Source organism: Pongo abelii, chromosome 15 (genome assembly GCF_028885655.2).
Source record: "Pongo abelii isolate AG06213 chromosome 15, NHGRI_mPonAbe1-v2.0_pri, whole genome shotgun sequence".
In the NCBI taxonomy this organism is placed as follows: Eukaryota; Metazoa; Chordata; class Mammalia; order Primates; family Hominidae; genus Pongo; species Pongo abelii.
The window spans coordinates 64102927-64125937 of NC_072000.2; the positions used below are offsets into that span (position 1 = coordinate 64102927).

A 23011-nucleotide genomic window follows, 5' to 3' on the forward strand; every position below is an offset into this window, starting at 1 on the left:
TAAGCCCATCGGAAAAGCGCAGTATTCGGGTGGGAATGACCCGATTTTCCAGGTGCTGTCTGTCACCCCTTTCTTTGACTAGGAAAGGGAACTCCCTGACCCCTTGCCCTTCCCGAATGAGGCAATGCCTCGCCCTTCTTCGGCTCGCGCACGGTGCGCGCACCCACTGACCTGCGCCCACTGTCTGGCACTCCCTAGTGAGATGAACCTGGTACCTCAGATGGAAATGCAGAAATCACCCGTCTTCTGCGTCACTCACGCTGGGAGCTGTAGACCGGAGCTGTTCCTATTCGGCCATCTTGGCTCCTCCCCCGATATATATATTTTATAATGTGTATCTCCAAATCAGAATGATTTCATTCCAGTTTTCCCAATAAAGAACAGTCCTTGTGCTTTTTATTACCTCTATCGAAGTATAATTTCCTTGCAACAAAATTCACCAATTTAAGTGTAAAGTTTAATGAATTTTGACAAATGTATTCAATCATAAAACCTCTACCACAATCAAAATACAAAGTATTCCCATTCCAAACAGTTCCTTTGTAATCCTTCCCCTGAGGGATTACAGGTGCCCTGGCACCTGGCAACAACCACTAATCTACTCTCTTGCTATAATTTTGCCTTTTTCCAGAATTTCATATAATTGGAATTATGTAGTAAGCAGTTTTTGTGCCTGGATCCTTTTATTTAGCATAATGCTTTTGAGAGTCATTCATTTTGTTTCAAGTGTCAGTAATTTATTTCATTTTATTGCTGAATAGTATTGTATTATATGTATTATATGACAAGTTATTTATGCATTTATCATTGATGAACATTTTGGTTGTTCCTAATTTTAGGCTATTATGATTAAAGCTACTATAAACATTTCATTTATATACATACTTTTTTGGATCCTATTCATATTTGATTTTTCTAATAGTTTTATTGAAGTGGCAGTTTATGTATCATGTTTACTTATATTAAGTGTATAATTCAATAATTTTACTAAATTTATAGAGTTGTATAATCGTGACTGCAATACAATTTTATATTTTCCATCTCACCAAAAAGATCCTTCATGTCCATTTACAGTCAACTTCCTTTCCCACCTCTAGTCCCAAACAACCTCTAATCTGTTTCCTAGAATTGTATTTTCTAGACATTGCATATAAATGGAACTGTAAAATAGATGGTCTTTTGCCTCTGGCTTCTTACACTCAGTATGATGTTTTCAAAGTTCATTCACATTATGGCATGTGTTAGTAGTTCCCTCCTTTTTATTGCTGAATATATTGGCCATTTCACTGTATGGATATGACTGTATGGATATGTTACATAATGTTTATTCATCAGTTGATGGAAATTTGGATTGTTTCTATTTTTTGACTGGTTTGAATAACACTGCTTTAAACATTTGTGTACAAGTATTTGCGTGCACTCATATTTTCATTATGTTTATTTTGGGTAGATACCTATGAGTGGAATGGTTGGGTCATATAGTAACTTAACTTTTAGCTATTTAAGAAACCGCTAAACTGTTTTCCAAAATGGTTGCACCATTTTTCATTATCACCAGTAGCATATGAAGATTCTAATTCTTGCACATCTTTGCCAATGCTTGTTATTGCTCATCTTTTATAGTATAGCCATTCTAATACATTTGAAGTGGTATCTCATTGTGGTTTTAATTTGCATTTTACTAATCACAAATAGTGTTGAGCAGTTTTTCATATGCTTATTAATACTTCATATATCTTCTTTGGTAAAATCTCTATTTCAATCTAAAACCTGAAAAACCTAATTGTTTAATTAGGTTCTTAGCTTTTCATTATTAAGTGTCTTTATACTGGGGGTAAGCCCTTTATTAAATAAACGATTTACAGATATTGTTTCTCAATCTGTGGCTTCTCTTTTCATTTTCTTAAATGATGTCTTTGAAGAAATTTTAATTTTGATAAAGTCTAATTTATCATCTTTTCTCTTACAGATTGCAATTTAGGTGTTATATGTAATAATTCTTTGCCTAACCTAAGGTCACAAAGATGTTCTCTTGTTTTCTTTAAAAAGTTTTATGTTTTCACTCTTACATCGAGTCCTATGGTCTATTTTGAGTTAATGTTTGTGTATGTTGTGAGGTAGGAGTGAGGTCTAAATCTATTTTTGTATGTGGATATTCAGTTGTCTGGGCACCATTTCTTTAGAACACTCTCCTTTCCTCTATTGAATTGTTTTGGCACCTTTGCTAAAAATCAGTTAAGCATAAATGTAAGAGTTTATTTCTGTTCAGTTCTGTTCCATTGATCTGTATGTCTGTCCTTTTGTGCCAGTACTAGACTGGTTTGATTACTGTGGTTTTATTAAAAATTTTAAAATCAGTGATTTAAGCTCTCCAGCTTTGTTCTTTTAAAAGATTGTTTTGAATATTCTAGATTCTTTGCATTTCTTTATAAATTTTAGGATAAGATGGTTATTCGCAGTGAGTGGGGGGGATGTCTTCTGGGCTTTTGATAGAGATTGTATTAAATGAATCTATTGATCAATTTGGGAGAATTGCCATTTTAGTAATATGGAATCTTCTAATCCATACACATAGAATATTTCTCTATTTAGATCTTTGTTAATTTCTCTCAGTAATGTTTTGTAGTTCTCTGTGTATAGATTTTCCACTTTTTATTAAATTTATGCTGAAGTATTTTATTCTTTTTTATACTTCGTGAAAAGAATTTTTGCTTAATTTCATTTTCAGATTATTTATTGCTGGTAGGTAGAAAAGTCAGTTGATTTTTGTACATTAACCTTTTATCCTGTGACCTTGCTAAACTCCTTTATTGCTTCAAGTAGTTTTTTGGTGGATCTTTTAGGATTTTCTAAATACAGGATCATGTCATCTGAAAATAAAGACAGTTTTATTTAATCCTTTCCAATCTGGATGCATTTTTTTCTTGCCTGATTGCATTTTCTATTGCTTTTCATTGTAATACCTTATGTACTTCTTTATTCTAGACCATTCTTTTTAAAGAATAAGTATTATTATATAAAATATAAAGACTGTATTAAGCTTAATTCTGATGTATTAATAAATTTATATTTTCTTAACTTCAGTTTATAGTAAACACATACCAAACTGTCTTTTTATAATATAGCTGGTTTGAAGTTAAGTTTATGGCCTCAAACTTACCTATGTTTCAGAGATATAATGAGCAGTGAAAATTTGCCTCCGATAATGCACAGTTTAGAAGTTCTTCATTTGGGCTACAATGGAATTTGTAATTTGATCCAGCTACAACTTAACAGACTAAGAAATTTAAAATTCCTGTTTCTACAGGGTAAGTAGAAATACTGTTATTGTATAAGTCTTTATTTTTAAAAACTAATTTTATCATCATTCTGTTTTGATAAGCAAATATAAGCATCAGTATTTACTCAGATTCATAGACAAAAATATTTTAATAATCACAAATGGATTTTTCTTGGTTACTTACATATTTTTAGAAACCATTTTTAAAGGTCAATGCAGTATTCTGAGAATATATATATAGTATTACATCATAATTTACTTGTATATCATATTCAACTTAAAAAACAATAAAAAAAAGTGGATAATTCACAAGTATTTATTAAATCCAGAATTGTGGTAAGTACTATGAAAGATATGGAAGTACTATGTTGGTATAATTATGTATCATTGAAATCCTTGCTCTAAGTAGCTTAAGATCTGTGGAGATGTACTGAGACAAAGATGAAGTTCAGACTATGTATTACTAACTTAAGTGCAATAGAAGTTCAGAGAAAAGAGAAATTAAAAGATTAGCTCGTCGGCATGTATAGAACTCTTTAAAGGAGTGATAGAATCTAGATTGAAGGTGAGCATTACTGAGTGCTTTGCAAGCAGGGGGAGGAGGAAAAGAGTCACAGGACATGACTGTGGTGTCTATGGGCCAACACTTGAAAAGGGAACAAGCTGATGAGAACAAAGATTACACACTTTTCTAAGAGAGTTATAAATCCTCTAAACATGATTAATTTGATAAATAATCCTCATTTCAATATATGAGATCATTTTATTTAGTTTTTATTTAAATAAGCCTCATTACTTTACAGTAATTTTTTTATTATACTTCAAGTTCTGGGATACATGTGCAGAATGCGCAGGTTTGTTACATAGGTATACATGTGCCATGGTGGTTTGCTGCACCCAACAACCCATCATCTACATTAGGTATTTCTCCTAATGCTTTCCCTTCCCTTGTCCCCCTACACCCTGACAGGCCCCAGTGTGTGATGTTCCCCTCCCTGTGTCCATGTGGTCTCACTGTTCAACTCCCACTTATGAGTGAGAACATGCAGTGTTTGGTTTTCTGTTCCTATGTTAGTTTGCTGAGAATGATGGTTTCCAGCTTCATCCATTTCCCTACAAAAGACATGAACTCATTCTTTTTTATGGCTACATAGTATTCCATGGTATATATGTGCCACATTTTCTTTATCCAGTCTAACATTGATGGGCATTTGGGCTGGTTCCAAGTCTTTGCTATTGTGAATAGTGCTGCAATAAACATATGTGTGCACGTGTCTTTATAGTAGAATGATTTATAATCCTTTGGGTATATACCCAGTAATGGGGTTGCTGGGTCAAACAGTATTTCTGGTTCTAGATCCTTGAGGAATTGCCACACTGTCTTCCACAATGTTTGAACTAATTTACACTCCCACCAACAATTAGTAATTTTTTAATTTTGTGGAATAGTGAAAAATTGAGGTTGAAAATATAGAGCCAGGACCAAAGTAGGGAAAGCCAAGCAGAGAAATTTGTACAGGATGTAGTCAACAATAGGTAGGAGCTTGAAACTTTTAGAAAAGTAGCATGAGAAAAACACAGGGCTTGGGACATTAGTCTAATAATAATTTTTAATGGCATAGGAGAAAGGCAGGTACATCTGTCAGTGGGACATGTGGGGAGACATTGAGGTAGTTGATCTGAGTATAGTAACTTCTCAAAGACAGGCCTTTCTAGACCATATTTTTAAAAATTTGAATGCATCTATCAAAAGCACTTGTGATTTGGATCAAGAACCTGGAGACTTGGCCTTAAAAACAAGAAATTCAGCACAATGACAGATCTTTTTTTAAAAAAAAATTATTTTAGATTCAAGGGGTACATGTGTATGTTTGTTAACATGGTATTATGTACTGGTTGGAATTGGGCTGCTAGTGTACCCATTGCCTGAATAGTGAATATAGTATCCAATAGGTAATTTTTCAACCCTCACCCCCTCCCATTCTCCCCCTTTTTGTGGTGTACTTATTGTTGGAGTGTACTTACTGTGTACTTATTGCTTAGCTCCCACGTGTAGGTAAGAACATGCAGTATTTGATTTTCTGTTTCTGAGTTAGTTCACTGAGGATAATGGCCTCCAGCTCCATTCAGGCTGCGGTAGAGGGCATGATTTCATTCTTTTTTATGGCTGTGACAGATTGGTTTTTGTTTTTGTGTTTTTTTGGTTGTTTTTTTTCTTTTTTTTATTTTATTACTTATTATTTTTTGAGAAAGGGTCTCTCTCTATCACCCAGGCTGGAGTGCATTGGCACAATCATAGCTCACTGCAGGCTTAACCTCCGGAGCCCAAGTGATCCTCCCACCTCAGCCTCCTGAGTAGCCGGGACTATAGGCTTGTGCCACCATGCCTGGCTAATTTTTTAATTTTTCTTTTTTTTTTTTTTTTAAATACAGGGTCTCAATTTGTTACCCAGGCTGGTCTCAGACTCCTGGCCTTAAGAGATCCTTTCACCTCAGCCTCCCAAAATGGTGGGATTACAGGTGTGAGCCACCACTCCCTGCCCAGATATTTTAAAAGACACACTGACATACAAAAAAGCAGACAACCTAACCCTGGAAAGTCTATTTCAATCTAATAATGTAAGGGAGGAGTGTGTTCTGATGCCATGGTGAGCATGGCAAATTAGAGTAGGGCAGCATTATTCAGGAAGTGAGGCAGTTTACTCTGACAATAACAGCTGCCATTTATGGAGTCACTGGGCAAGGTGTTTGTCTACATAGATTGTCATATTTAATCTTCACAGCAACTCTACATGGTAAGGATTGTTACATATATTTTACAAAAAAAAAAAAAAGAAAGTGACATTCAGTGTGGTTTAATAATTTGCCAAGTTTGTACCAGTGTGTGTTATGGTACAAAGTCAAACCTAGATCTATCTACCTCCAAAGCACATGCAGTTTCTATCCAGCTTGAATGACATAATAAGGGCATAGACTAGAGTGCTGGCAGTGGGAGTGGTAAGAGGTGAGTCCAAAAGGCAGTTTAAAAGGAATAAATATTAGAACTTAGTGGCTAATTAGATGTAAAATAAAGAGAAAAACTGTCCCAGATGTTTTTATAATTTCACTGGGAGATTGGGCAAGAGGAGGTACTAAAACTAAAGTCATTGGGAAATGTTGCTCATTTGGGAGTAGGGAAAGATCAGTTTATGTTGTAACAATTTTGATGCATTAAAAATAGACACTTTTTCTAGCAATAGTACTGGACCACAAGTCAGGATTAGAGATACATTATTTTAGAATGATCACAATGGAAGTGACAGGTGAAGTCATAAATGTATGTGCTTACTTCAAAAGTAAGCACACAGAAAGATGAATGAAAGGCTGAAAAGAGCTTTGAAGACATTCTACCCCTTTCTCTATATCCTTGTCAGCATTTATGATTGCCTGGCTTTTGGATAAAAGCCATTTTTACTGGGGTGAGATGATATCTCATTTGTATTTCCCTTATGATTAGTAATGCTGAGCATTTTTCCATATACCTGATGACCATTTGTATTTCTTCTTTTGAGAAATGTCTATGCAGACCTTTTTCCTGTTGAGTTGTTTGGGCTCCTTATATATTCTGGTTATTAATCCCTTGTCAGATGGGTAGTTTACAAATACTTTCTCCCATTCTGTATGCTATCTCTTCACTTCGTTGATTGTTTCCTTTGCTGTTCAGGAGCTTTTTAGCTTGATGCAGTTCCATTTGTCCATTTTTGCTTTGGTTGCCTGTGCTTTTGAGGTATTACACAAGAAATCTTTGTCAAGTCCATTTTGATTTTATTTTTGTATATGATGAGAGACAGGGGTCAAGTTGCATTTCTTCTACATATGGATATCCAGTTTTCCACCCATCATTTATTGAAGAGACTGTCTTTTCCCCAATGTGTGTTCTTAGCACCTTTGTCAAAAATGAGTTGACTGTAAATGTGTGGATTTATTTCTGGGTTCTCTATTCTGTTGCCTTGGTCTATGTGTCTGTCTTTATGCCAGTTCTTAAGAGGACACTAGCCATATTAAATTAACGCTCATCCCAATGACCTCATTTTAACCTTAATTATCTTTTTAAAGACGCTGTCTCCAAATACAGTCACATTTTGAGGTACTGGAGGTTAGGATTTTCACATATGAATTGGAGGGGGACACAATTCAGCACATAATAATCAAGGAGAATGAATATTGACTGAAATGTAGTATGGCATACTAGAAAGATAATTGAGCTTAAAATGTAAAAGGTCTAAGTTAGGCCTGATATTGCCATTTTTATGTCTTTGAGACAGCCACTTAATTTCTCTGACCCTCAATTTTCTGATTAGAAAAAAGAGATAAAATATTTCCCCTGCAGTATTTTGAGACTCTAATAGAAAATACTGTACATATAAAACCATTTTGTAAATTGAAGAGTCTTCATATAAGTTATCATTAATATTTATATAGCTATTGATAGCTACAATAGAAAGAAATCATAGGTTATAAGTAAGGTTTAGAGTTTTGAAGAATTAAATGAACTTTGATGTGTTTAATATGATTGCAGTGCAAAAATATGAGAAAGAACAGCATAATTAATGTGTATTCTTCTAACACAATACAACAAATTAGTCTATTTTAAGAAATAATTAAATATACTATAGTAATATCTATTAGAGTACTAATATACTCAGGAAGCATATCTTTTGCAGCAGTTTTCTATATCTACTTTTGTCAATACCAACTATTTTAACACTTAATTACCGAACAGACATATTAGATCAATTCAGTACATTCTGTACATCATATCCTGATCTTTCAAATTCACAAATGAGAAATTTTAGCAAATATTATTTTATGATGATCCTACCTTCCTGTAAATTACATTTCAATTTCTCTTTGGAAATAAGTTTCTTGAATCCTTTACTTCTTTTGACAAATCATCTGATTAAAAAATATTTAAATGTAAGTAGATATCCTTTACTTCAGGAAGTTTGGGCTCACTTGATATATCATGACTTATCTCTTTTTAGGTAATGAAATCAGCCAAGTTGAAGGGCTTGACAACTTAGTAGTCCTTCAGGAATTGGTAGTGGACCATAATCGCATCCGATCATTTAATGACAGTGCTTTTGCCAAACCAAGTTCTTTATTGGCACTTCACTTGGAGGAAAACAGACTACGAGAACTGGGCAAATTACAATCTTTGGTAAAACTAGAGAAACTCTTCCTAGGATATAATAAAATCCAGGTAACATTATTATTTTTTATTATGGGATTTACAAGCTTTAGTTTCTCTGAGTTCTGAACATAAAGCTTCCAAACACACCAATGAAAATGTTGCTAGTATGTTATTTATCACTTATATACCATCTATATTTCAAGTCATAGAAATAGTCTGTGATGCAGAAATATCCACCCTACTTCTAGACTTAAGAACTGGACAAAGCAACATGCACAAGCTCATTAACAAAGATTAGTTCTATGTGTTCTAAGGCTCATCTCATCAGCCCTCTCTGAGAGTTCTCATTTGTTCCTTGACTGCTCTTGGTCCAAGTTGTTTCTGAATCTCGATTCCGGACTTCCTTTGGCCCCTTAAACTTGTCATATGTTCTTGTTCTACCCGGCATTTGAATCAGCTCCTGATAATGGACTTTGACTTGGCTTTAATATTATATCTCTCCCCACTCAAGGCTTCCTTAGATAGGATCCTGGCTTAGTTTTACCTGCTCAGAATTTAACCTGTTACTTTTAGGTCACTGCCCCAACTGAACTGCTCAGACTCTCTCCTGAGATAGCATACAGATAAGAGTTGAAGACATAACCTTATACAGCCCTCACATTTCTCTTAGCATTTCTGTGGTGGACTGTTAGCTCTCCTTTTACCAACTTTTCTACTTCTGCCAATACCTCTAAGATAGCCTCAAAGGCAAACTGAACTCTGGACTACCCGCCAAGGGCAGAGACCAAGTCTATCTTGTCCACATTTCTATCAGTATATAGCATAGTACCCAGTACATAATAGATTCTCCATAAATGTTTGTTTGTGGCTCTGCTTGCTATAGAGTTCAGGAAGCCTTTTCTAGGGGAGATTTTTTAAAAGCCCTGGACAAGGTTAGAAGGAAATCATGAGCCATGCCCCTTTCTATAAAGCAATTAGGGAATGTACATACAGATAAAAATAGTATACAACTAATTTATACAGATTCAAACATTCATCTGAGAAAAGCCTGCCAAAACTGGGGATGATTCTTCCTAAGATTTATCCAGAAGAAATCTAAATTAGGAAAATTGCCCTTCTATGGAGATCTTTCCAGTGATAGCAACTGAGCTACAAAAAAGACTGTCAAATCAGACTTAACACTCATCAGAGATCTTACCTGGTATCAAGCTTTATAAATAATTTCAAGGACACACAGGGCCCAGGACATGCCTAGTGCCTTCTCAGGCCCTTCCTTTCCACATTACATACACCGTCGAGCTTAGAATAAAATGTGAGGTCTTCAAGTGAGATTCCATGAGGTGATCTTATATAGTAGGGGAGTGTTTCATTTATGAAACATCTCCATTTTAAACTTGAAATTATGTGACATTTTATAGGGATCCATGCCTTATAATTCTATAGATTCTAGGTTTATTTATTATAGGCAGTCCTTAACCAAGAAGATCTGCTAAGAGAATATCATAAATGAGGACTTTCTTCCTAGCAAGTATCATTGCTTTATTTGACAGGCTGTCCAGTTACCAGATTAGACCTGGTAATCTGCTTTTCCCCAAGAGTGTCCCTGCCCCACCTCTCTACTCCTCTATCCCTCTTAAGCAAATGAATGGATAGAGATCAGCTGGTATAACAACTATACTTAGTCAAGCTTATTTATTTTCAAAATCTAATATAGCTAAATGACAACTTATATATCATGAGAGATTCTACATATCATTGAATGAAGAAGTGAGCATTATTGATTATTTAATGACCGGCCCTTCTTTATTTTTATCCTTGAAATGGTATTTTCCATTGAATTTAGATTGATCATTTTGCCATTAAGCTTATTCTAACCATTAATATTATAGTACCTTAATGTGACCATACATTTAGCTGAGAAAAAAAATGAACTCAGAGGAATAGGAATGTTATGTTGGAAATTCTGTTGAATTCTACTGAAAACATATTGTCTTCAAACTTCTGAACTCTCACTTCAAATTTGATTTTTGAGAGAGATTCTGTCTCTAGATTCATACCAACATGGGCAGGCTGATACCAGCATTAACTTCAACAAAGGGACAATCAGATTGCAAACTTTGGGTTGATAAAGATTGATAGAAGGGAGAAAGCCTAGAAAAATTAACAAAGGAACAATATTTCAAGTGAAGGTATATGCAGCCCCTCATTGACCTACTTTAACATCCTTCAGAAGCTATATCCTCGATAAAATATAATATATACCCTTGATTCTGGTGTGATGCTTTTTACTTAGCCATCATGTCCAATAATGTAGATTTAGCAAATTGTTGTCTATCGTCTTGCTTCTAAAGGAAGAATCACAGAAACACAATTGAAAGATTCATTATTTAATTCACCTTGATAGTCCTGTTTGATCCCTGTGTGTAAATGATTCCCCTACCTGGCATCCAGCTACTCTGTCTACTTTTAAACATATAATTAATCACCTGAAGCTGAAAATAACCCCAAGAATAGTCTATTGCTATTTCCTGTCCTCAGCGAAGGCCCCAATCCAGGCATAATTATTATTATGACTGCCTTAAGTACTTACGCTGACATTGTAACAACCATTGGTATCCTGATTAATGCTTAACAACTGGCTCTCCAAGAGGGAAAAAATCCCTAATTAGTAATATTTGCCAATTTCTGTGGTATAATTTCTTCTGTCATAGCCAATTTCAGGCTAACACACCATCTCACAAAATTCCTAAAAATTTACTAATTGACTTTTTGTGAGCCAGTAGCAGCACACTACTGTAAAAAAAAAATGCTGCATATTAAAAATGGGAAACCATCAGCCCTCTCCCCACAATTATGGACATATTAGTTTCCCTGATGTCTCTTTAAAAGTTTATGCCATCATTATCTTCTACAGATTTAATAGTCTATTTCCCATATTAACATTTTCTGTGAAAAACAGACATTTTGATTAGGAATATTTCACTAGTGACTACTGTTATGTTCGGTTTAATTTGAGAAAATAATGTAAGACTTTTCACATGTCCATGATTACCGATCAGGCTTTGGTTCCACAGATAGAAACTGCTTGTGGGTAAAAATGCACAATATCTCTATAGATTTACAGATTTTTCAAAGCCCTCATTTATGATACTTCCAAAATTAAAATAGTAAAGATCAGTCATTTTAAAAATCAAATTCACTTCCACATGATCTAAAATAGGGTCTAAATATTTTTACAGTTACTAGAAGAATTTGCTATATGTCCACTTGTAATTCCACAAAGGAATACAGGCATGTCAATAACTTTGTTGTATTACATGAACTAGCAACAACCTTAGGCTGAGCTTGTCGGCTAAAGTTTGTCAGAAATAGCATTTTAGAAATAATTTTGCAAAAACTAAAATGTATTTGCAAACTTTCACCAATGTTAAATGGAAGCTAATAAATAATGCTATGCAATAGAAAGGCAAATTATTTAACATGAGAAATAGTTTTTCAGCTATATATATTCCCAGCAAGTATATCAAGATGCAATCCACTCAATATCACACATTCCTTTATTGTTAAGGTTGTGTTTAATTATGTACCTTTAACATTTTTAGATTCGATTCACCTTTTCCATACTTTTTGGTCAATGTGCTGGAGGAATTAACCAAATATAATCTGAGTCCTAGAATAAATCATAATTCTGAGAAAAAATTTGGTCTTTTCTTGCAAGTGCTGCTATATAGCCAATTTTCCATGTTAGGCTGTTGTCTTTGCCAGTCATGTATTTGAAATCTACAGTACACAGCTCTGCCTTTATTCAAGAATACAGAATACTGTCACTCAAGCTCACTTCAGAGAATTCAATCATGAGCTAGCTGCAATCTAACACTTACATATAATTACTTCAAATTAGTCTATATTTTAAGATGTTGAGTCTAACCAAATAATAACTTACTGATTAACTTTTGAATAGGATATCACAGAACTGGAAAAACTTGATGTTATCTCTACTCTCAGGGAGCTTACAGTGTATGGCAATCCAGTGAGTATGTTACCATTCTAACTTATTAGTTAATTTACTGGTAGTTTTATAAAATTTATTTTTATATGGTATTAGAAAGGGATTTAATTTTATGTTTCTGTAAGCATAGCCAGTTATCCCAGCCCAAATTTATTGACTTCTTCCAACTGATTACAGTGCAAACTGTTATTGTCGTGTATAAATAAGAAGGTCTGTTTCAGGTTTCAACATTGTATTCCTTGGCCTATTTTTCTATCCCTGTGCCAATATTATATAGTGTTAATTAATTAATGTTTTGTAGTAAGCCTTGATGTCTGGTAGAATAAGCTCCTCTAATTCTTCCTCTTTCACCTCCTTCTCTTTCTCATTATTTCTTTCTCTTTCTTCACTGCCTTGGCTATTCTTGGCCCTTTATACTTTTCTATAAATTTTAGGAACTAACTCCTCAAGTTACATGAGAATCTTGTTGATATTTTAATTGGAATGACATTCAATTTATAAATTAGTTTGGGGAGACATTTGCAACCTTTCCTGTTGGAATCTTTGAGGGGACCCAATAAGTAGCACCCTTGTTCACCCAATTTCTAAACAGATTGAGAAATATGACAATGGAGAGGCAAAAATATCAGCTTAGCTTAGTGAGAAGTCAAAGGAGCATGTTATCAGATCTCAGAAATAGTCAATCATGATCACCCAGATATAGAAAATACTACACTGAGCTTTCTCCGCACAGGAGGAGAGCTTCTCTTGGAGAGCAAAGCACATTCTTCCAGAACACTCTCTTCCCAAGAAGGGAGTTAAATCACTCCACTTCCCCTAGTAGAGAGGAAGTGAAGGGGTTGAGAAAACCCAGGAGGGCCACATCATACAGGTACTTCCACCAAGAAGGAAATAGCAATAAACAGTATTCCCTAATATTTATAGTATTCAACCTTCGCATTCATAAACATATATATCACTCCATTTATTTCATGTCTTTGAATAAATATTTGTAATTTTCACCATAAAGATTTTGATCATCTTTGGTTAGATTTATTGTTTTAATTGCTTTTAAAAATAGTGTCTTTTTTATATTTTCCTAATTGTTTGTTGCTGGAGTGTATACATTCTGATTTTTGTATATTGCTTTTTATCTAGGAATCTTGCTGAACCCTCTTTTTAATTCTAATGGTTTGTAAATTTTTTTGGATTTTCTCTATAGACTATTATCTGCAAATATGACTATCATTTCTTTCCAATTCTCATATTTTTAATTTCCTTTGCTTCTCTTAGTGTGCTATCTAGGACCTCTAGTACAGTGTTGAATTAGAAGTACTTATAGTAAGTTACTAATTTCGAAAGAATGCTTTAAAGTTGTCACTACTTAATATGATGTTTGCAGTAGGTTATAGGAAGATAACCTAAAAAAGTTTAAGGAAATTCCTTTCTAGTTCCAGTTTCCTACCGGTTTTGTCTTGAATGGGCATTGCCTTTTCAGTAATTGGTAATATAGTTTTTCTCTTTAATCTGTTAATATGGTAAATTACATTAATAGACTAGTGATAAACCATCTTGAAATTCCTGGGATGAATACTTCTTGGTCATGTTTTATATTTTATTGGATTCAATTTGCTAATATTTTATGTAGCATATCTGTATCCATGGAAATAAGTAAAGTTATCCTATAATTTTATCTTCTTTTAGTATTCTTTTCAACTCTCTCAAAGTTTTACTTGCTTCATAAAATAATTTGGGAGCATTCCCTCTTTCTCCAATCTATGGAGTTTTTATATGCAATGTCTCATATTCTTCTGGAAGGATAATTAAACCTTATCTCTAGAACTCTCTGAGCTTAATATTTTTTGAGGTTATATTTTAAACTACTTAAATTCTTTAATGGCTATAAAGCTAGTCACGTTTGTATTTCTTAAAAAGTTATTCTGAGAAGTTGTATTATCTAGAAAATTGGCCTTTTCATGTAATTTTTTTTTTTTTTTTTTTGAGACAGAGTCTCTCTCTGTCACCCAAGATGGAGTGCAGTGGCGCTATCTCAGCTCACTGCAGCCTCTGCCTCCCGGGTTCAAGCAATTCTTCCTCAGCCTCCCGAGTAGCTGAGACTACAGACGCGTGCCTCCATGCCTGGCTAATTGTTTGTATTTTTAGTAGAGACAGAGTTTCACCACGTTGGCCAGGATGGTCTTAATCTCCTGACCTCATGATCCACATGCCTCGGCCTCCCAAAGTGCTAGGATTACAGGGGTGAGCCACCGTGTTCGGCCTGTAAATTTTTAATGTATTGCTGTCATAGTACTTTCATGAATTGTTTTTCATTTATTTTTAAAAATTTGTATTGATGTAAAATATACATATACAATTTACCATCTTTACATTTTTAAATGTCCAGTTTAGTGGAAATAAATATATTTATATTCTTTATTATTCCTTTCATTCCCGTCTCTCATCCCCGCTCCCCGTCCCAGACTCTGGTAACCACCAATCTAGTCTTTGTCTTCATGAGACAATGATTTGGGCAAATATTGTGTAAGACATCAAAAGCACAAGCAACCAAAGCAAAAATGGGTAAATGGGATTACATCAAGCTGAAAAGCTTCTGTACAGCAAAGTAAATAATCAACAAAGTAAAGCTACAACCCACAGAATGGGAGAAAATATTTGCAATCAATCCATCTGACAAGGGATTAATAATCAGAACACATAAGAGCTCCAACAACTTAACAGCAAAAAATAAATAAATAATCAAATTTTAAAACTGGCAAAAGGTCTGAAAAGACATTTCTCAAAAGAAGACATACAAATGGCCAACAGTTTTACAAAAAAAAAAAAAATGCTCAAAGTCATTAATAATCAGAGAAATGCAAACCAAACCACAATGTGGTATCATTTTATCCCAGTTAATATGGCTTATATAAAAAAAAACAGGCAATAACAGATGCTAGTAAGGATGTGGAGAAAGGGGAACCTGTGTACACTGTTGGTGGGAATATAAATTACCATTATGGTAAACAGTATGGAGGTTCCTTAAAAAACTAACGATAGAACTTCCATATGATACAGCCATTCCACTACTGGGTATGTATCTAAAAGGAAGGAAATCAATACAGGATACCTGCACTCCTATGTTTATTGCAGCATTATTCATAATAGCCAAAATATGGAATCAACCTAAGCGCCCATCAGTGGATGAATGGATAAAGAAAATATGGTATAGCTACACAATGGAACATTATTCAGCCATAAAAAGAATGAAATCCTGTTATTTGCAGCAATATGGATGGAATTGGAAACCATTATGTTAAGTAAAATAAGCCAGGCACAGAAAGACAAATATCACATGTCCTCACTCGTATGTGGGAGCTAAAAAAGTGGATCTCATGCTGTTCACTCTGATGGTAGTTTCTTTTGCTGTGCAGAAGCTCTTCAGTTTAATTAGATCCCATTTGTCAATTTTGGCTTTTGTTGCCATTGCTTTTGGTGTTTTAGTCGTGAAGTCCTTGTCCATGTCTATGGCCTCAATGGTATTGTCTAGGTTTTCTTCTAGGGTTTTTATGGTTTTAGGTCTAACATTTAAGTCTTTAATCTATCTTGAATTAATTTTTGTATAAGATGTAAGGAAGGGATCCAGTTTCAGCTTTCTACATATGGCTAGCCAGTTTTCCCAGCACCATTTATCAAATAGGGAATCCTTTCCCCATTGCTTGTTTTTGTCTGGTTTATCAAAGACCAGATGGTTGTAGATGTGTGGTATTGTTTCCAGGGGCTCTATTCTGTTCCATTGGTCTATATCTCTGTTTTGGTACCAGTACTATGCTGTTTTGGTACCAGTACTATGCTGTTTTGGTTACTGTAGCCTTGTAGTATAGTTTGAAGTCAGGTAGCATGATGCCTCCAGCTTTGTTCTTTTGACTTAGGATTGTCTTGGCAATGTGGGCTCTTTTTTGGTTCCATATGAACTTTAGAGTAGTTTTTTCCAATTCTGTGAAGAAAGTCATTGGTAGCTTGATGGGGATGGCATTGAATCTATAAATTACCTTGGGCAGTATGGCCATTTTCACAATATCGATTCTTCCTATCCATGAGCATGGAATGTTCTTCCATTTGTTTGTGTCCTCTTTTATTTCGTTTAGTAGTGGTTTGTAGTTCTCCTTGAAGAGGTCCTTCACATCCCTTGTAAGTTGGATTCCTAGTTATTTTATTTTCTCTGAAGCAATTGTGAATGGGAGTTCACTCACGATTTGGCTCTCTGTTTGTCTATTATTGGTGTATAGGAATGCTTGTGATTTTTGCACATTGACTTTCTATCCTGCAACTTTGCTGAAGTTGCTTATCAGCTTATGGAGATTTTGGGATGAGACAATGGGGTTTTCCAAGTATACAATCATGTCATCTGCAAACAGGGACAATTTGACTTCCTCTTTTCCTAAATGAATATGCTTTATTTCTTTCTCTTGCCTGATTGCCCTGGCCAGAACTTCCAACACTATGTTGAATAGGAGTGGTGAGAAAGGGCATCCCTGTCTTGTGCCAGTTTTCAAAGGGAATGCTTCCAGTTTTTGCCCATTCAGTATGATATCGGCTGTGGGTTTGTCATAAATAGCTCTTATTATTTTGAGATATGTTCCATCAATACCTAGTTTATTGAGAGTTTTTAGCATGAAGGGCTGTTGAATTTCGTCAAAGGCCTCCTATGTATCTATTGAGATAATCATGTAGTTTTTGTCCTTGGTTCTGTTTATATGATGGATTACATTTATTGATTTGTGAATGTTGAACCAGCCTTGCATCCCAGTGATGAAGCTGACTTAATTGTGGTGGATAAGCTTTTTGATGTGCTGCTGGATTTGGTTTGCCAGTATTTTATTGAGGATTTTTACATCAATGTTCATCACGGATATTGGTCTAAAATTCTATCTTTTGTTGTGTCTCTGCCAGGCTTTGGTATCAGGATGATGATGGCCTCATAAAATGAGTTAGGGAGGATTCCCTCTTTTTCTATTGATAGGAATAGTTTCAGAAGGAATGGTACCAGCTCCTCTTTGTACCTCTGGTAGAATTTGGCTGCGAATCTGTCTGGTCCTGGACATTTTTGGTTGGTAGGCTATTAATTATTGCCTCAATTTCACAGCCTTTTATTGGTCTATTCAGGGATTCAACTTCTTCCTGGTTTAGTCTTGGGAGGGCGTATGTGTCCAGGAATTTATCCATTTCTTCTAGATTTTCTAGTTTATTTGCATAGAGGTGTTTATAGTATTCTCTGACGGTAGTTTGCATTTCTGTGGGATCGGTGGTGATATCCCATTTATCATTTTTTATTGCGTCTAGTTGATTCTTCTCTCTTTTCTTCTTTATTAGTCTTGCTAGTGGTCTATCAGTTTTGTTGATCTTTTGAAAAAACCAGCTCCTGGATTCATTGATTTTTTTGAAGGGTTTTTTGTGTCTCTATCTCCTTCATTTCTGCTCTGATATTAGCTATTTCTTGCCTTCTGCTAGCTTTTGAATGTGTTTGCTGTTGCTTCTCTCGTTCTTTTAATTGTGATGTTAGGGTGTTTATTTTAGATCTTTCCTGCTTTCTCTTGTGCGCATTTAGTGTTATAAATTTCCTTCTACACACTGCTTTAAATGTGTCCCAGAGATTCTGGTATGTTGTGCCTTTGTTCTCATTGGTTTCAAAGAACATTTTTATTTCTGCCTCCATTTCGTTATGTACCCCGTAGTCATTCAGGAGCAGGTTGTTCAGTTTCCATGTAGTTGAGCGGTTTTGAGTCAGTTTCTTAATCCTGAGTTCTAGTTTGATTGCACTGTGGTCTGAGAGACAGTTATAATTTCTATTCTTTTATATTTGCTGAGGAGTGCTTTACTTCCAACTATGTGGTAAATTTTGGAATAAGTGTGATGTGGTGCTGAGAAGAATGTGCATTTTGTTGATTTGGGGTGGAGAATTCTGTAGATGTCTATTAGGTCTGCTTGGTGCAGAGCTGAGTTCAATTCCTGGATATCCTTGTTAACTTTCTGTCTCGTTGATCTGTCTAATGTTGACAGTGGGGTGTTAAAGTCTCCCATTATTATTGTGTGGGAGTCTAAGTCTCTTTGTACGTCTCTAAGGACTTGCTTTATGAATCTGGGTGCTCCTGTATTGGGTGCATATATATTTAGGATAGTTAGCTCTTCTTGTTGAATTGATCCCTTTACCATTATATAATGGCCTTCTTTGTCTGTTCTGATCTTTGTTGGTTTAAAGTCCGTTTTATCAGAGACTAGGATTGCAACCCGTGCCTTTTTTTGTTTTCCATTTGCTTGGTAGATCTTCCTCCACCCCTTTATTTTGAGCCTATGTGTGTCTCTGCTTGTGAGATGGGTCTCCTGAATACAGCACACCAATTGGTCTTGACTCTTTATCCAGTTTGCCAGTCTGTGTCTTTTAATTGGAGCATTTAGCCCATTTATATATAAGGTTAATACTGTTATGTGTGAATTTGATCCTGTCATTATGATGTTAGCTGGTTATTTTGCTCGTTAGTTGATGCTGTTTGTTCCTAGCATTGATGGCCTTTACAATTTGGCATGTTTTTGCAGTGGCCGGTACCAGTTATTCCTTTCCATGTTTAGTGCTTCCTTCAGGAGCTCTTGTAAGGCACGCCTGGTGGTGACAAAATCTCTCAGCATTTGTTTGTCTGAAAGGATTTTATTTCTCCTTCACTTATGAAGCTTAGTTTGGCTGGATATGAAATTCTGGGTTAAAAATTCTTTTCTTTAAGAATGTTGAATATTGGTCCCCACTCTCTTCTGGCTCATAGAGTTTCTGCTGAGAGATCCACTTTTAGTCTGATGGTCTTCCCTTTGTGGGTAACCTGACCTTTCTCTCTCACTACCCTTAACATTTTTTCCTTCATTTCAACTTTGGTGAATCTGACAATTATGTGTCTTGGAGTTGCTCCTCTTGAGGAGTATCTTTGTGGCATTCTCTGCATTTCCTGAATTTTAATGTTTGCCTGCCTCACTAGGTTGGGAAAGTTCTCCTGGATAATATCCTGCAGAGTGTTTTCCAACTTGGTTCCATTCTCCCTGTCACTTTTAGGTACACCAATCACACGTAGATACGGTCTTTTCATATAGTCCCATATTTTTTGGAGGCTTTGTGCATTTCTTTTTACTTTCTTCTCTAAACTTCCCTTCTCACTTCATTTCATTCATTTGATGTTCAATCACTGATACCCTTTCTTCCACTTGATCAAATCAGCTACTGAAGCTTGTGCATATGTCACGCAGTTCTCCTGCCATGGTTTTCAGCTCCACCAGGTCATTTAAGGACTTCTCTATACTTTTTATTCTAGTTAGCCATTCATCTAATCCTTTTTCAAGGTTTTTAGCTTATTTGCAATGTGTTCAAACATCCTCCTTTAGCTCAGATAAGTTTATTATTACCAATCGTCTGAAGCATTCTTCTCTCAACTTGTCAAAGTCACTCTCCATCCAGCTTTGTTCCGTTGCTGGCAAGGAGCTCTGTTCCTTTGGAGGAGAAGAGGCACTCAGATTTTTAGAATTTTCAGCTTTTCTGCTCTGTTTTTTCCCCATCTTTGTGGTTTTATCTACCTTTGGTGTTTGATTACGGTGATGTACAGATGGGCTTTTGGTATGGATGTCCTTTCTGTTTGTTAGTTTTCCTTCTAACAGTCAGGACCCTCAGCTGCAGGTCTGTTGGAGTTTGCTGGAGGTCCACTCCAGACCCTGTTTGCCTGGGTATCACCAGTGGAGGCTGCAGAACAGCAAAGATTGCAGAACGGCAAATGTTGCTGCCTGATCCTTCCTCTGGAACCTTCGTCTCAGAGGGGCACCCAGCTGTATGAGGTGTCAGTCGGCCCCTACTGGGACGTGCCTCCCAGTTAGGCTACTTAGGGGTCAGGGACCCACTTGGGAAGGCAGTCTGTCCGTTCTCAGATCTCAAACTCCGTGCTGGGAAAAGCACTACTCTCTTCAAAGCTGTCAGACAGGGACGTTTAAGTCTGTAGAAGTTTCTGCTGCCTGTTGTTCAGCTATGCCCTGCCCCCAGAGGTGGAATCTACAGATGCAGGCAGGCCTCCTTGAGCTGTGGTTGGCTCCACTCAGTTCGAGCTTCCCAGCTGCTTTGTTTACCTATTCAAGCCTCAGCAATGGCGGATGTCCCTCCCCTAGCCTTGCTGCTGCCTTGCAGTTTGATTTCAGACTGCTGTGCTGGCAGTGAGTGAGGCTCCGTGGGCATGGGATCCTCCAAGCCAGGCGTGGGATATAATCTCCTGGTGTGCCGTTTGCTAAGACCATTGGAAAAGCACAGTATTAGGCTGAGAGTGTCCCGATTTTCCAGGTACCACCTGTCATGGCTTCCCTTGGCTAGGAAAGGGAATTTCCCAACCCTTTGCACTTCCTGGGTGAGGCAATGCCCTGCCCTGCTTCGGCTCATGCTCCGTGGGCTGCACCTATTGTCCGACAAGCCCCAGTGAGATGAACACAGTACCTCAGTTGGAAATGCAGAAATCACCCGTCTTCTGCGTCGCTCACGCTGGGAGCTGTAGACTGGAGCTGTTCCTATTCGGCCATCTTGGAACCTCCCATGTATTGTCATTTTAACAATATTAATTATTCCAATCCATGAGCATAGAATAAATTTCCTTTTTTCTGTGTGTCCTCTTCTATTTCTTTCATCAGAGGTTTATAGTTTTCCTTGCATAGATCTTTCACTTCTTTGGTTAGATTGATTCCTAGGTATTTTATACTTTTTGTAGCTATTGTAACAGGATTGCCTTCTTGATTTCTTTTTCAGATTGTTTGCTGTTTACATATATAAATGCTATTGATTTTTGTATGTTGACTTTGTATTCTGCAACCTAACTGAATTCATTTATTAGCTCTTAACAGTTTTTTGGGGAAACTTTGGGTTTTTCTAAGTATAGGATCACATTGTCTGCAAACAAGGCTTATTTTGCTCCTACCTTTTCAATTTGGATGCCCTTTATTTCTTTCTCTTGCCTAATTGCTCCAGACAGTACTTCCACTACTATATTGAAAAACAGCAGTAAAAGTGGGCATTCTTGTCTGATTCCAGTCTTCAGAGCAAAGGCCTTCCATTTTTCCCCATTCATTATGCTGCTAGTCATGGGTTTGTCACAGTTGGCCTTTATTATCTTGAGGTATGTTCCTTCTATACCCATTTTGATGAGTTTTTATTAAGGATACTGAATTTTATCAAATGCCTTTTCGGCATCTATTGAAATAATCATATGGTTTTTGTTCTTGATTCTGTTAATATGGTATAACATGTTTATTGATCTGCATATGTTGAGCCATCCTTGCATCCCTGAGATGAATCCCACTTGATAATGGTGAATGATCTTTTTAATGTGTTGTTAAATTTAGTTTGTTAGTATTTTGTTGAAGATTTTTGCATCTATGTTCATCAGTGATAGTAGCCTATAGTTTTCTTTTTCTTTTTTTTTTTTTTTTGCCTTGCTTTGTTTTGGTATCAGGGTAATAATGCTGGCCTTGTAGAATGAGTTTGGAAGTATTCCTTCCTCTTCAATTTTTTTAAAGGGTTTAAAGGGTTTAATGTTTGGTAGAATTCAGCAGTGAATTCATCAGGTACCGGGCTTTTCTTTTATGGGAGACATTTTTTACAGCTTCTATTTCATTACTTGTTATTGGGTTTGTTGAGGTTTTCTATTTCTTCATGATTCAATCTTTGTAGGTTGTATGCATTCGAGAAGACATTATCCATGTCTTCTAGGTTTTCCAATTTATTAGAGTATAGCTCATAATAGTCTCAATAATTCTTTGTATTTCTGAGGTCTCAGTTATTACATCTTCTTTTTTATTTTTTATTTTATTTTTTAGGTCTTCTCTTTTCCTTTCTTAGTCCAGCTAAAATTTGTCAATTTTGTTTATATTTTGAAAAAGCAACTTTTTGTTTTGTTGGTCTTCTGGTTTTTAGTCTGAATTTCATTTATTTCTGCTCTGATATTTATTATTTCTTTCCTTCTACTAATTTAGGGCTTGGCTTGTTTTTTCATTTCTTGTTGCTTAAGGCACACCATTAGGGTGTTTATTTTGAAGGCTTTCAACTTTTTTGATAAAGGCATTTATTGCAATAAACTTTCCTGTTGGTACTGCTTTTGCCATAATCCCATAGATTTTGGTATGGTTTATTTCCATTTTCATTTGTTTCAATAAATTTTTTAATTCCCTTCTTCATTGACCCACTGGCCATTCAGGATCATGTTGTTTAATTTCCATAAGCTTGTGTATTTTCCAGGGTTCCTCTTGTTATTGATTTCTAGTTTTATTCCATTGTGATCCAAGAAGATACTTGATATTATTTGTTTTTCAGAATTTGTGCAAACATGTTTTGTAGCCTAAGATATGGTCTATTATGGAAAATGTTCCATGTGCTGTTGAAAAGAATGTATATTCTGAAGCAGTTGGGTGAAATGTTTATAAATGTCAGTTAGGCCTGTTAGATCTAGTGTATAGTTTAACTTTACTGTTTCTTTATTAACGTTCTGTCTGGATGATCTGTTCATGACTG

The 23011-nt window shown here is 35.7% G+C and overlaps 1 protein-coding gene across 10 annotated transcripts in view; it reads left to right on the forward strand.

Annotated features, from left to right (window-relative positions):
• LRRC9 (leucine rich repeat containing 9) overlaps window positions 1-23011 on the forward strand; it is a 155961-nt gene that overhangs the window by 107698 nt on the left and 25252 nt on the right. For all 10 annotated transcript variants that reach the window (XM_054530694.2, XM_024231861.3, XM_054530697.2 and 7 more), the window contains 3 exons: window positions 3172-3308; window positions 8305-8522; window positions 12415-12483. In XM_054530694.2, the coding sequence (XP_054386669.2) occupies window positions 3172-3308; window positions 8305-8522; window positions 12415-12483 (424 nt within the window). The remainder of the gene's footprint in view (window positions 1-3171; window positions 3309-8304; window positions 8523-12414; window positions 12484-23011) is intronic.